General features: G+C 39.7%; 1 protein-coding gene across 3 annotated transcripts in view; it reads left to right on the top strand.

Annotated features, from left to right (window-relative positions):
• Positions 1–15,380, top strand: part of TENM1 (teneurin transmembrane protein 1) — a gene marked incomplete at both ends in the record, with an annotated part of 603,322 nt that overhangs the window by 485,251 nt on the left and 102,691 nt on the right. For 2 of the 3 annotated variants that reach the window (XM_082610702.1, XM_082610700.1), the window contains 2 exons: positions 163–183; positions 5,356–5,588. In XM_082610702.1, coding sequence (XP_082466828.1) covers positions 163–183; positions 5,356–5,588 — 254 coding nt within the window. The remainder of the gene's footprint in view (positions 1–162; positions 184–5,355; positions 5,589–15,380) is intronic. The other variant, XM_082610701.1, reaches the window with a different exon arrangement.

The following is a 15,380-nucleotide window of genomic DNA, read 5'->3' as shown; positions in this document are numbered from 1 at the left end:
TCCACTTTGGCTTGCATGTCTAAGTGATCCCTGTGGAGTCCCTCTAATAGCCACAAGCTGAGTTAGGAATAGGTGTGTCTGGTTAGGTTTGGCTTGTTGAATGATACTGATGACTCTCTGTTTGCTTTTACTTGCCACTCGTGGATACCTTGTGCACCCTAGAAACAGAGATACCAGACATAGGTAAGCAAATCACATGGGTGGCTACCTAATGCCCCTTCTTGCCTAAGATGCCACCTCCTAATAATGCGCTAACAGGGAAACTTCTTAAATAAGGTTAAAGGCATAATGTGAACATGAACTTGGAAGTTGTAACTCAGGTAAGTGTCTTCCAAAAGGAGAGAGCTCCACTAAGTGGGAATTTGCTGGAGGATCAGAATATACCAAAAAGAAAACAAGATAAGTGAAAGCTGGCCGTTCAGTACTTCATGGGAAAGCAAAACTTTCAGGCTTATGTTTTCCTTAGGTGATATCACAAGTGAGTCTGTAAGTTCAAATAGATTCGATGTTTTCAAGTTGCAGGTAGAAAGAGAGGTAGCACAGCAATCTTCCTGCTTCCAGGAATGTAGTTGACGTGTGTATTAAGAGAGGATGCCCATGATGACCTTCTCGAATAAGATTTTTCCATTTTCCTCTTATGTGACCTCATGTTTTCGATTTTATCCCACCAAAAAATAATAAACTTTAAACTGACCATTTACTGACAAGGGCACATAACTCTGAAATTAGTCATAATGAGTATTTGTATTCAATTTGTTTATGCATTACACTTGTCAAAACTGTTCTAAATTACCTGAAATTGCAAAGGAGAAAATTGAATTTGTTCACTTTCAAATGCCAATTGTCATCAAAATGGCACTGATAGGGTTTGTAATTTGGATTTTGTTTGGGAGATGCCACTTCCTAAATACCAGTGCACAAGATCAGCCTTGCTACTTTAGCATAACTGATTCCTTAAGCAAATTAAGTTGGTTATCAAATTGCTTACTGGTAAAATGTTGCCCAGCATTAATTATAAGCATTAATTGCCCATTTAACAATCTGTGTGATTTTAACTAGCATGAATGAAGGGATCTTTGCTAAGTTGAAGGGCATTGCTTGCATATAAAACTAACCAGAAGGTGACAATAAGTGTAACACTGAAGCTGTAAGAGAAATCTTCACGTATCTCAAATTGCAATACACGTTTAGACACAAGGGATTAGAACAAACTGGAATGTAGTCCAGTGGTTTTTCTTTCTCAGGTTTGGCATGTTTTCACAAAGTAGAAAGAAACAATCTCAAAAGAGCTGATGTGCACTTGGGAAATGGCATGAAATGGCAAGAAATTACATCTCAATATAGGAGACCTTCCTGACTGTTGGCTGTCAAGAAAATAACCATCAGATTTGAATTTGGTGCATTGGGCTGTTCCATTTTCTAAAGGCCAGTGTGCAAAGTTTGAGAACAGCCTCGCTGAGCAACATAGTTAGAAGAAGACAGTAACAGTGATTTTTTTTTTTGCCACTTTCAGAACAAGACTATTCTTGTAGGTATTTATTTTCATACACAGTCACATATGATCTAATCTAATATTAGTCCAAGCACAGGCTTGTTGGCGACCTTGGGCGAGCCTTCTATGTGTCTGGGTTTCCCCAGCTGAGGTTTGAGAAGAATGATAATTCCAACTTCCCTCACAGGCACATTGGGGATATTCAATAATAAATGAATGGAATGCATTCCAAAGTGCTTTTGTGCAAATAACATTTCTCATGGAAAAATAGCCTATGGACTTTTCCTAAACAAAACATGATTGATCTGGCTCAGTTGAAACTTCCACAGACTGGCTACCAAAGTATTGAAGGTTGTTTCAGGGAAGGGTTGTGACCCCTTCTGTATTCTAGAGAGATCTAAGGGCACTGGAAAAATTTTATTCTGAAGGCAAAAAGTGCAAGTAAATATGTCAAAACTTTTACTCAAACCCCTATTTAAGCAGTCTTTGCTACAGAGATGCTTTGTCTGATATGACTGCCAAATCAATTCTGGAATCTGTTGGGACCCTTTACAGTTTATTTACAGCAGCTGTCATGGTGGTTCCAGGGTTGAAGATGTCCCTGGAATCTACCGGATTCTCTTATTTGATGAAGGTAAGTAGAAAAAAATCAAGTATTCCAATTGGATTTGATTTTTTTCCAATTAAAACCATAAACTGGGTCTCAAATCAGTATTTGCCAGCCTTACTATCATTAATGTAAATATGCTTAGAGGGCAAATGCAATTACAAATACAATCAGGAACATGCCAGTCCTTAAGAAGTATCTTAATCATTCTAATGACCTTCTCCCCTCCATTTTGCTTGGCTAAGTAGCCAAGGCCCGAACTCCTCTATGTCTTAGTTAGTTTCATGTCCTACAGTTTAGTTCAGCACTTCCTGAACATCAACCCTGTCGGACCCTCTGTTGGCACTGAGGTAGAGAGAGGAATAAGGTTCTTGCCTGCAAAGAGTTCACAGTGTAGCTGGAGAGAGAGAGATGTGGAAAAAATAGTGCTTACACCCAGCACTCAGGTCTCAGTTTCTAATACCATTCTTCAATAAAAGGAACCAGGGGTCCTTGGAGAAATGACTCATTCTAGTCCTGGAGCAGGGATTATACAAGATGAGTCTGCAACATCTTGTACTTCCAGAAAGTAAGGAAGTGCTCAAAAAAACACAAAATGCACCGACATTGATGGGGGTTTATGAGGGGCACATAAGCCCACAGAAAGAGCTCCCAATGGCTAGAGCTGGAACAATTTGAGCAACAAAATAAAGTCACAGGAGTTTAATGCAAAGTATAAAGCAAATATTCATGAGTCCATACTGATATAAATAAATGGTTGAGTTCATAAATAAATGGAGGAGAAAAGATAAGGTTCTCATGCAGAAGAACTCCAAATAATTTATGTAGCTACTCGACCCTCAAGGAGGTGGAGTATAACTCCCTACTCCTTAAGTGTTGCCTTGGCAGAATGACTTCCTTCCAAAGAATACAATGTGGAAAGTAAGAGAGAAAGTAAATTTGCAGAGGAGAAACTTGACAAACACTACCTCAGCCAGGCGATCGAGGTCAACATCAACAGTAAGTCATGTTGATATTATTACCCTTGATTTGATTTGATGAGAATGGCACTTTACCCTTGTGGTCTTCCTCCCCAAAACCTGTAATCGCTGTATAACTATGAGAAAAAAGAAAAATCAGACATGTTGCCGTGGGGGCATCCTACAAAATATCTAACCTGTACTCCTTAAAACTATCAGGGTCATCAAAAACAAGGGAAGTCTAAGAAACTGTCACAGCCCAGGGGAGCCTAAGGAGACGAAGACTAAATATAATTTGGTATCCTAGGTGGAATCCTGAAACAGAAAAAGGATATTAATTAAAAACTAAGGAAATATGAGTAAAGTATGGACTTCATAATTTAAAAAAAATAATGCTAATGCAATGTGATAGCTGCTGCTAGGTCACGTGTCCCTCCTATCTGCTCATTTCTCTCCCTTTCTACTTCTACTGTAAGACTTGGATTTATGACAATCATAGCCTATTTACTGATCTGACTCCCCCACTAGACTGTGAGTTTCATGCAGCAAGGCGTTGTATTGGGCACACAGGTAGGTCTCCAGACCATAGCACAGTTCCTTGGCACATTGTTTGCACTTAGTAGATACTTCTGAACGACTTGATGAACAAATCCACAATACAGAAATGGTATTACCAAGCAAGGAGTGCAGCTGAGAGATGTCAGGACTAATGACGGTGGAGATAAAGAGAAGTGGGCAGATCGGAAAAGAGTTTAGGAGGTAGAATTTTTTTTTAATGATGTTTTCCTGGATATGGGGAATGGCGGAAAGAGGAAGTAAAGAATGGCTTCTGGTTTCTGGCTTAGACCATTGGGTGTGAGGCAGAGTGCTGTGCAGTGAGCACGTTAGAGATAAGACAAGATTGCTCTCCTCCAAGCTTTCGTGGTTTACTGGGGCATACCAGTACATTTTTTAAAAAGTAATATGATGTGTGATCCCCGAGAATAGAGGTAAGCATAGTGCAAATAACCGAGCCTAGACATTTCCGGAAGGCTTTCTTCAGAAGGTGATGCCTGAGTAAAGCCTTAAAAGGTTAAAGAGAATTAATTACTAAATGAAGAAAGGAATGTGCACCACACCAAGGAACACTTAAAAGTTTGTAGAGTTTTTAAAGATGGGAACCAAATGATCAGAATAACCCTGGAGTCAGTATGGGGGGAAAATGGATTTAAGATTTCAAAGACACCTCCTATGGGCAGGACTATAGAAAATATTCCAGGCCACAGATGATAAGAGTTAGAACTAATGTGATGGCAGGAGGGACAAATCTTCTGAAAGCTTGTTTTCAGGCACAGTTAGGCACAATGTGGAGAGAAAAGGGGAGAGTAAGGGTTAGACTTCCATGTTGGGAGCTTGGATGATATCAGCAGTACATGAACCTTAAGTTCAAGCAAAATGTCCCCCAAACCAAAGTTCCTGCAGCTATTGGAAAAATGATATTAGGAATAGTCAAAACTAATGAATGAGCTCAGCCACGTATGCAGATAAAAATAACACAAGATCCTATGTAAGTATGTAACTGAAGAGTTTCAGGAATACCAAAATCCAATCAAGGTTACTTGAGTGTCACCTTTTGGAGGTATGGATGATTGTAATTATAACCAAAACAAGGTCAAATATGATCACTTCTATTATGTCCTGAAAAAGAAAAAGTGTATTAGAGAAGTACAGTGGTCAGCTAACAAAAGGAAGCTTGGAGTGGAAAAGTATCTCCAGCGCAGCCCTGCCTAAGACACACTCCTCACTTTTTGTACGTGCCTTTCAATTTCCAGCAGGACCCTGGGAGGACAGTAGTGACCGCAGGTGAGGCAGGAAGCCCAGAAGACAAGAAGTAGGTTTTTGAAGGATGGGGAAGGCAGGAAGAGAATAACTTCTGTTTTGGATTTGTTGAGTTTGAGGTGACTTAGACATCCAGGCAGTCATCTAGTAGGTAATTGGAGAACTGAGGGGGCTATGAAAGGTATGTATGAGAAAAAGTATCTCCTGGGATTTTCTGTCTTCTGCTTCTTTCTCTACCCCCAAATGGACGGTATTGGAATATCAGGAACATTACAGGTTAGCAGTATGCACTGAATTATATTTTAATACCAGACCCATTACTAGAAAAACAAAGAGGTTATCTATCGCCTCGGTACATAAGGAAGATACATTAATTCTTTTGTCTCTTAAGAGAATTTTCCATTTGTGACAAAAGGCAGACCCCAGGGAGTGTATGCTGAACAAATTGCTTTGAATAACTTTACTTTTCTCTTCCTTAGCACAAGTCCTGCTCACAAATACTATCTGGCTATGGACCCTGTGTCTGAATCACTTTATCTATCAGACACCAATACCCGAAAAGTCTACAAGTTGAAATCTCTTGTGGAAACAAAAGATTTGACCAAGAATTTTGAAGTGGTGGCAGGAACAGGAGATCAGTGCCTTCCCTTTGACCAGAGTCACTGTGGAGATGGAGGGAGAGCATCGGAAGCTTCACTGAACAGCCCTCGAGGTAAAAATTAAAAATCCTTTGGTTATTTAAAGGTTTCATTTGACTTCTCAGAATCCTAGGATCGTTATCACACTGTAGTCCATCCATCCCAATGTACCTCTGACAGACATCATCTCTGAAGTCTATCTCGGAAGATAGGCACACCCAGGACTAATTTTTAGCCAATATGCATTAGTGTAGTCATAACTGTTATTAAAATATTGGAATGCTTCTGGTTGATAAATAGTTATTGCCCAGAACCCTCTGCCTCCTGGACACCCCAGCCTGTCCCCATGATCTCCTTCCTGGAAACTCCCAATAGTCCAACAACTAAAGGGTTAACTCCTGGCCAGCAGAGAGCCTCCAGGAGGAAGACTTTAGCACTGTGGCCTGCACTGGTTTGGGGTCAGGTCTGTGCCACCTTCTACCGCTTTCAAATATATTGAGTATCTCACAGACTTTAGACATTCCTGGCTTTTCCTTAACAACCAACCTTTAATGAACCTATCTTCCATTAATTTATCTAAATCATTCTTGAAGCTATTTATATTTTCAATTTATATTACCCCTAGTATAACAAATTCCAATTTTTTTTTTTTTTGGCCTTCTGTGAGAGCTCAGCCTTACTATTATTTTTTTCTAAATTCAGCTTCTCAATCTTTAAGGACCAACCCTCAATTCTGTTGCCTGGGATTTGTAAATAAACGTGTTCTCCCAGTCAGCTTCATGATTTTATAGACTTGGATCATATTCCCATCTTAGGCCACTAAGCTGAAGGATAGTCAACTTTTAAGTCTGTCATCATATATCATCCACCCTATCTCCTTTATTATTTAATCATTCTCTGTTCCTTCTCCAAGATGTTGTGTGTATGTGTGCTTTTATCTCAGCGGGTTTTATGAAGTATTCATTGTAGTGGGTTTTAAGAACCCAATGTGTTTTTTTTAACTATTACACAAATAATACACAATTGTTGCAGAAAAATTAGAAAAGAGAGAACACAAAAAATGTTTTTAATTGAGGTCACCCATAATCCTACCACATCTAGAAAACCACTGTTAACATTTTAGTATATATCCTTCTAGACCTTTTTCTATGCATATCATATATTTTATTCTCTAATAATGGAATCACATTATAGAATGCTGTTCTGTAATTTGCTTTTCATACTTAATGTATTATGAACACCTTTCCATGCCAAAAAATATAGTGAGGTCAATGTGTTTAATTTGTTAGATGGTCAACTTACTATTTCAAATATTAAGAGGTTACTCTTTAGCTATTTGACATTTGCCATATGGGGATTAAATTTCAACTACAATCGGAGTTTAAAGCCGTCCCTTTCTTCAACGCCATACTCAAGGCATGTGTCTTTCATAAAGCCCCTCTGGCTAACCCAGCCCATTAAATCTGAATTTCTTTTAAGTGTCTCCACTACCCAATTAGTACCTGATTATATTTTGCCTTCTTTTACTTTCCAGTCCTTTCATGAATGGAGTGTTTTTTATTACCAAAGTGAGCTGCTTGAGATGAGAAACTATATCTAATATTTCTTATGACTCTTCCCCACCTCCTCAGCAATATCTTGCACGGTGTGAGATCCACTACACATGCTTCTTGTGTAATTGACCAATTAGGTAACTTATCCATACCCAAGTATTCCTAAGAGGAATTGCAATGGCACTTAAAGGGGATGACCTTTTTTCCCTAAGGGGCCATAAGCGTCCCCACCCATAAGTATCATGGTAAAGTGTTTGGAAATGTTTCTTTTTTCCTCTTGTACCTGTGCTCGATCCTTACACATAGTAGGTCCGCAGTAAATATTTGATGAGTGAATGCATAACTCAGGTGCAACATATAATCAGCTCATCTTTCAAGGAAATACATCAGGCTGGGTCCCACCTTTTACACAGGTTTAAAACGCTTACAGGTATTATAAGGATTTCTGCATGAGAAATAGGGAGGAATCAAGCTTGTATTGTGCCTGAAATTGACATCCTCCTGAGTTGCTGCTGGTATGAAAACCACTCATCTCACCTACCACATTCAACCTGCCACATAGAGGATGAATGTCAGCTTTTCCAAATAAAGCAAATAATTGGTTCACTGCAGCTCTGCTTTTTTTTTTTTTTTTTTTTTCGGCTTGGAAAGCAGCAATAATAGAGTCCTGATGAGCAGGATTTACATGAACTCTGGAAACGTCAGTAATGAGAGTGCCAAAATTTATATATCTATTAAAGTTAACATTAAACTAAGTTTTTCTTCTTGTCATAGCTAGTAGCGCATTTTCCTTTGGCTTGACTTACGCAACCTTCTATCTGAGCATAGCTTTTAAAGTAATCTGGTACACTTTATTCATCCCAAAGCAGCAAGGGGCCCTAAGAACAGCTGGCCCAGTCTTCAGACAGCTGAATGTCTAATCCATCCAAGACAGCTTTCACATAATGTACTAAAGCTGCTGTTGGCAACATCTGCTCTGATCCAGTGAGTGAATGAGGATGTTTAAAGGGAGGGAATGTGTGACTCACACTAAGTGTCCATCACATCTCCTTCAACCATATTCACAGTGTTTGAGGACCCTGTTAGTGATCTTTGAAATCACTCAGATGGCAGAACCTATGTCCAGACATCGGTTGATCTGAAAATGCTGGTCAGAACACTTAGATGCCTAGCTAGGGCACCTATCTCCACGCTGAATCTAGATAGCACTTACCCTTGGCAGTGACTCAGAAGTGAGGTTCTCATTATATGGAATGCTGCAGGGCAATTTCATAGACTTCCGTAGAGGAAGGAAATATCATGCAAGAAGTCATTAGGGCACAGTGTGCATATTGAGAGGAGAGTATTGCTAATTGCTAATTATGTCTTGGAGGTTCTCCTGCAGGTTCTTTATCTCTCAAGAAAGCCCAATTTGTTTGTTTTTTGGCTTTACAGCTACCATGAACATCAGCTCCTTCATCCTTCCCCCTTAGAAGACAGCAAATGTTTAATGGATTTCTTGAAGGAGAGGTTTGATTTTTCTCTCCACCTAGAAGCTAATAAAGAAAAGCTGTAGATCAGTAGAAAATGGAAATGTACATCTAGGGAGTATCATTTCTAGGTTAGGAAAGAGAGCTCGCTCTAAGACTTTAACAAGCAACATATTGCAATTACAGGCAGGCTCTCCAGCATGTCCTTAATTATGCAAGGTAAGTCAAATAAATGTTAATCTGCAAGACAGCTAATTTATTTTCTGAATCTATTCTAAAAATAGGATGAAATAAAATTTGCTTTTGAGATCATTTGTCCTAACGTTGGAATAAATTATCAAATGGGATTAAAACCAGTCAGCAAAAGGTCAGAAAAAAAAAAAAAAGGTCAGAAGCCATAGGATTTTTTTTTTTTTTTTTTTTTTGAGAAATGGCAGCAAACTGTTATGAATACTGGGTTAGGGAGCCTAGGCTTTTGTGTTCAGTCCATGTAATGCCACTGTTTCTTGGAAAGTCACCGTACCTCCCTGAACGCTGAAATAGACTTAATGATGCCATTGACTAGTTTTGTTACATTGGGCTAGTCATATACACACTGGGTCCTGAGATTGCTCAGTTGTAAACTGAAGGGCTTGGGATGATCTCCCTCCCAGCTCTAATGTATTAAAATAACCATAGCTCTAACTTATTTAGTGTCTACTGTGTGCTGTACACTGTGTTAGATATTTTACACAGGGTATCTCTAATCTTCACAATTCACAAGGTAAATAGTATTATCCCCATTGTAAAGACGAGGAGATAGAGGCTCAGATACCTTAAGAAATTTATCTAGGGTCAGACAGTTTACAGATAACACTGGAATTCAAACCAGGTCTGCCTGACTCCAAAACCCATGAGGTGGGGTGGGGGGCGGGGTAGCCTTCCCTTCAGCTAACATCCATGATCTCTGTTGGCTTCTCTAGGAGGGTAGGAAATAGTGGAAAGTGCTTTTCAATCTAATGACATGTATTCAGTGAAAACAAAATATTTTTATTTGGAAGATGAATGACTTTCAGTCCAGTTTCCTTTTCCTATTAAAACTATTCCTCTGGGCTTCCCTGGTGGCGCAGTGGTTGGGGGTCCGCCTGCCGACGCAGGGGACACGGGTTCGTGCCCCGGTCCGGGAGGATCCCACATGCCGCAGAGCGGCTGGGCCCGTGAGCCATGGCCGCTGAGCCGGTGCGTCCGGAGCCTGTGCTCCACAACGGGAGAGGCCACAACAGTGAGGGGCCCGCGTACCGCAAAAAAAAAAAAACTATTCCTCTGATTTTTCTGATAGTGTACCCATAATGCACTCCATAGCATTTGCATAATCTGTAAATGGAATTGTTCAAATAAATCTCCAGGAAACCTTGTCACATCTCTTTGGAAGATTCTGCAATTAGGAACTTCAACTTTTTCTTAAGAGATGGAGTCAGGAAACCTTAACTTCATTAAACTGACTACAACTGGTAGCTAAAAATTGTGTTTAAAGGAAAAATGGAAGTACCCCTGAATAGAGTTTTATATAAGATAGCCCCTGGATACTTCTCCTGGGAAGAAGTCTTTATCTGATCCAGTTTTACGCACTTTGATTTGAATCCCAGTAAAGAGAAACATTTGCCATTTTATTCATCAATACTTCAATGTAATGGGGCAAGGAAAAAAGTTTAGCAAAGAAGTTGATGGTGTGCTAATCCCTGGCATTGTATATGAGTTTGAACTGACTTTGAAAGATGCTTTTAAAACATGCCTGAATGATGTAGTTGAAACTTAGGTTCCATTTATTATTTTTACTGCAACGTTCTTTAATTCTACAGAGAACTCAAACTAATGAGTCATGTAATAGATGACCAAGTACTTAAGCAGAATGTGAAATGCTACTAGGTGGAGATATAAAATAAAATTTGTGACAAGCTGAATACATTTATTTTTTTTTAAGTAGCTACAGAGGGTGAAGGAGCGACTGGACAGGATGAAATTAATCAATGACTTAATTTTGTTTTCTTGGACCTCACCAAGGAGTATATTTCTATTTTCATGTGCATCTTTAAGCATACTGACCTCAGAACTCAGCAGGAATTGGGCAATAGCCCCACAAATGCAAACAGCCCTGGAGCCACTCCCAAGGAGGGAAATGATCCTTAAATCTTGATGGCTTCCGAAAGTGTTTTTAGGTTATTCATGACACTAATCACACAGGAGTTCCTTTAACTTTATTGGCAATTAAGAAAGCTGGGTATGATAAAGACTAGACAAAAACAATGTTTTTGTCCCTACCCAGATCTATCCGAGGTGCATCCTGAAGCTCTACTGATTCCCCTGGTATCTAAATGCTATTTTGAAAGGCTAAATTTGGAGTTAGTGGAAAGATGGTAAAACTCTCATCAGTGACATCTTGTTCATGTAACTGGTATCTATGAGGGAGAGAGTATAGTGCACAAACACATATGAGAATGTTCTTTTGGTTCTACTATGCACCTAGGGTGCAATAAGACTTTTCCTAAATTCCTTTAGTACATGATCCATTATGGTGACATAACCATTTGGATTGGCACTAGGGCCAGCCCTCACCAAAATTACAGGCAAGCTGCAGCATGTGTAAAATGAATGGTATATTTGGGAAACTATAAATAATCCAGTATTATTAAAGTAAACATATTTGAGGTAATAGGAGCAGGGCAAGAATAAGAAGTTTGCATTTTGTCCTGTAGGCAAAAGATTTGAAGCAGGAAAGTGACATGATCATTTGATGGATGCATTTTTTTTTTTTTTAGTTTCTGCTTTATAACAAAGTGAATCAGTTATACATATACATCTGTTCCCATATCCCTTCCCTCTTGCGTCTCCCTCCCTCCCACCCTCCCTATCCCACCCCTCCAGGCGGTCACAAAGCACCGAGCTGATCTCCCTGTGCTATGCGGCTGCTTCCCACTATCTATCTACCTTACGTTTGGTACTGTTTATGTGTCCATGCCTCTCTTTCGCTTTGTCACAGCTTACCCTTCCCCCTCCCCATATCCTCAAGTCCATTCTCAAGTAAGTCTGTGTCTTTATTCCTGTTTTACCCCTAGGTTCTTCATGACATTTTTTTTTAATTCCATATATATGTGTTAGCATACGGTATTTGTCTTTCTCTTTCTGACTTAACTTCACTCTGTATGACAGACTCTAGGTCTATCCACCTCATTACAAATAGCTCAGTTTCGTTTCTTTTTATGGCTGAGTAATATTCCATTGTATATATGTGCCACATCTTCTTTATCCATTCATCCGATGATGGACACTTAGGTTGTTTCCATCTCCGGGCTATTGTGAATAGAGCTGCAATGAACATTTTGGTACATGTCTCTTTTTGAATTATGGTTTTCTCAGGGTATATGCCCAGTAGTGGGATTGCTGGGTCATATGGTAGTTCTATTTTTAGTTTTTTAAGGAACCTCCATACTGTTCTCCATAGTGGCTGTACCAATTCACATTCCCACCATCAGTGCAAGAGTGTTCCTTTTTTTCCACACCCTCTCCAGCATTTATTGTTTCTAGATTTTTTGATGATGGCCATTCTGACTGGTGTGAGATGATATCTCATTGTAGTTTTGATTTGCATTTCTCTAATGATTAATGATGTTGAGCATTCTTTCATGTGTTTGTTGGCAGTCTGTATTGATGGATGCATTTTTGATAAATTGTTTTGGTGACAGGGTAAATGCACAGGAGCAAGGCTGGGGCAAAGAAATCATGGGGAATGCTAGTATTTATAGGGTAGGCAATGGAAGAGGATCTAATGAAAGAGACAGAGAGGAAATCTTCACAAGTAGAGGAAGTGAACAAAGAAAGCTTGGTATCCAGGAAGCCAAGGGAATCGTTTGTTTCAAGAAGGTGTGAAAAACAATATCAGATGTCACACATTTGTAGCCATTGGATTAGGCAACGAGGAGCTCATTGGTGACCCTGCCTTTGGTGGTCTGAATGGTGGTAGAGGTGGAAGCCAGATTTCAGGCATTTGATGAGCCAGTGAGAGGTGAGGAAGTAAATATGATTAGTGAAGATCATTCTTCTGAGAGGCTTGGATGTGAAAGACAGAGTGATAAGTAGTAAGAGGACAAGGCACTCAGGGGAGGCTTTTTCTGTGGGAGACATGGCAATGATGATAGGTAAATGGGAAGATACAGGAGACAGAGGATAAATGATGAAACCAGATCTTGAGGAAACTGGAGCAGGCCTTGAATGGGAGGGGAGATTGAAGAGACCATCCTAAGATAATGTGTAGGTGTAAGGCTGAGAACTTTGTTTGTAGATAGAAGGTGCTAGAAAGTCGATGGTACTCCATTCTGATAGCCTCAGTGTCCTAGAGAAGTGGGTCTATTCTGCTAAAAATGAGGAAGTACAGTTAGGCCTTGAGGTATGTGAGAATGGTTTGGAAACACCACTTAGTGAAGTCAGCTTTTTGGGTAAGATCAACATTCTACCACCCATGCCAAATTCCCAGCTCAGTGTCAAGACATTTCCTGTGAGAACTTTCCTCCCACATCCTTGTCCTAGAATCAGAGGCATCTTGAGAAAAATATGTTTGACAAAGCCTTAGAATTCAGGCAAAATATTTGTTCTTTATTACTCAGTGATCCTGTGCTGTTTCCACTCCTGGGTATTTCCTTCCTAAACTCTGTTATTGGTCTGTCAGTTTACGGTAGCTACACCTGATGACTTAGTACCTGTGACACAACCAGAATGAGAGCTTAACTTGTTATTTGCACAGTTGGTCTAATGCATCTGCTTATGAGTAGTCAAAAGATTTAGAACTTACATTATGTCAGCAGCTGGAATCTGAGAACCTTTCTGCCTTTTCTGTCACAGTCCTAAAGCCATAAGCTGTTGGTGGAGAAGTCAGACAAAAGGAAGGCACTTACATCTAGCCTTGGCTAATTGGTCCAGGTCACATCCATGGTTAATACAGCGGAACTTGTATTAAGTTCATTCAGGTTTTATAAAGCTACAAATACAACATTAAATGACTTTTTCTTCTGCATTTATTTTAATTTTCATGCATTCTAGCAAACAGATAATACTTTAGAGGCCAAATACCATGAGAGCTAAGTTCCCAGGTTCTGGAGTCAAACAACTGGATGCAAATCCCAGATCCACCACTCATTAAATGTGTGACCTTGTGTAAGTCACCTAACTTCCCTGAGCTTCAACTTCCTCATCTATGAAGTTAGAATGCGAGTAATAGTGCCTACATGAGAGTGTTTGGTAATGCAGGTGAAGTGTATTGTAAAGCACAGTGCCCAGCCTGTGGGGTGTACACATTAAGTGTTACCTGCCATTATGATCAGCCTTGCTGTTTGGTTGCTAATACTAATGCTGCTTATAATAGTGACCCAAACGTGGAATAAGTTACTTTTAAAGGAGGCAAGTTCCAAATTGTCCAAGGAGACTTGGTCATTTCTAGGGTAGAATGGTGCCACAAAAGAAGCAGGAGTCAAGGTAGGGTGGGATTCGGGTATTACATGTGATTTGATTAGCTGATCCCTCCCGACCTTGAGATGCAGTAATTCTAGTGCTGGTTCTTTCTACATGTTTTATTTTGAGGAGCCCCCTCCCCCACCAAGACCCATGTAACCAAAATAATTCCCTTAGAAGCCTACCATTAAATTCATTCCATGAGGGTTTTCTTCGGATGTGAACTTCAGTGTTGAATGCAGGATATTGCCTAGGAGAGCAACACATTAATTCCTCATTAAAACACTTTATGGGGGCTTTAAGGACATGGAGCACAGGATGGCTGTGTTTGGAGAGATGAGATCACTGGAGGGGGACAAGCCAAGGTGGCAGCTACTCCAGGTAGCATGAGGAAGGGCGGTGCTAGGTATTGGGCAGAAAGGCAGCAAAGTGGAGAGAGATGGGAGAATAACGATGATATACTTCTCTGCAGTATTGTCTAGAATGAAACTTCAACCCCTACAAATCAGGACAGACAGAATAGGATTATGATTCTTCCACTTTTTATTTGAGATCACTAGCCCCCAAAACTTTCCTTATCACAGCTCGTCAGTGTCACATCACCTCAGCTGATTAAAAAAAGAACCCCCTCTCCATCAAACAAAAATGACAGGGATCACACACTTACAGACTGCAAATCACTAAAATCATATTTTGAGTAGTGTATTATGGTAACCTATAAATAACTAATTGCGTAAAATTGCTTTAGTAGTTTCTAGATGGCAGCTTTAATTAAAAGCACCAGAGACATTTAGAAGTTTAGAAATGGATGGCATGTAATTTGCCCTTTTACCAACCATAAAATGGTAATTAAGGAATTTGATTCACTTCTTCCTATTAAAAGTTTTATGAGAATAGCAAGTTCCTTCTAAATACAGTTTCTCTTCAGCAGAAGGTAGTACGTTTGCTCTATCAGTCTTCTCCAGCAGGATAAGATGTTTCAATGTACAAATTCTTCAGAAGTTAATTAAGAAATTTCTTTCAATGCAAAATGTTTGTTTTTAAGGTTCTAAAACATGAAACTGTATTAGAGCTAAAGCTTTGATCATGGCCCCATATTGCTCCACCATCAGTATGAGATGGCCCAGTAATTTCAAGTTTACCAAATGCATGGAGCTGACTGTAAAATCAAAGAAATGAGGAAGTCATTTCCTGGTGAGTCTAGCATGCTTTGCTGATTCTTGAAGGAATCTGAAATCTACCGTGGGTTGACTTCCCAGGGAACCAAGAATATTCGCTCCACAACAGAGGAGTCATCAGAAGATGTTTTTAGCTTCATTGATCCTCCAGCCATACTGGATGAATTAGCAGGTGTAGAGTGTAAAAC

Source organism: Mesoplodon mirus (genome assembly GCF_964341445.2).
Source record: "Mesoplodon mirus genome assembly, chromosome: X".
Taxonomy (NCBI): domain Eukaryota; kingdom Metazoa; phylum Chordata; class Mammalia; order Artiodactyla; family Ziphiidae; genus Mesoplodon; species Mesoplodon mirus.
This window is presented reverse-complemented; position numbering and strand designations above follow the sequence as displayed.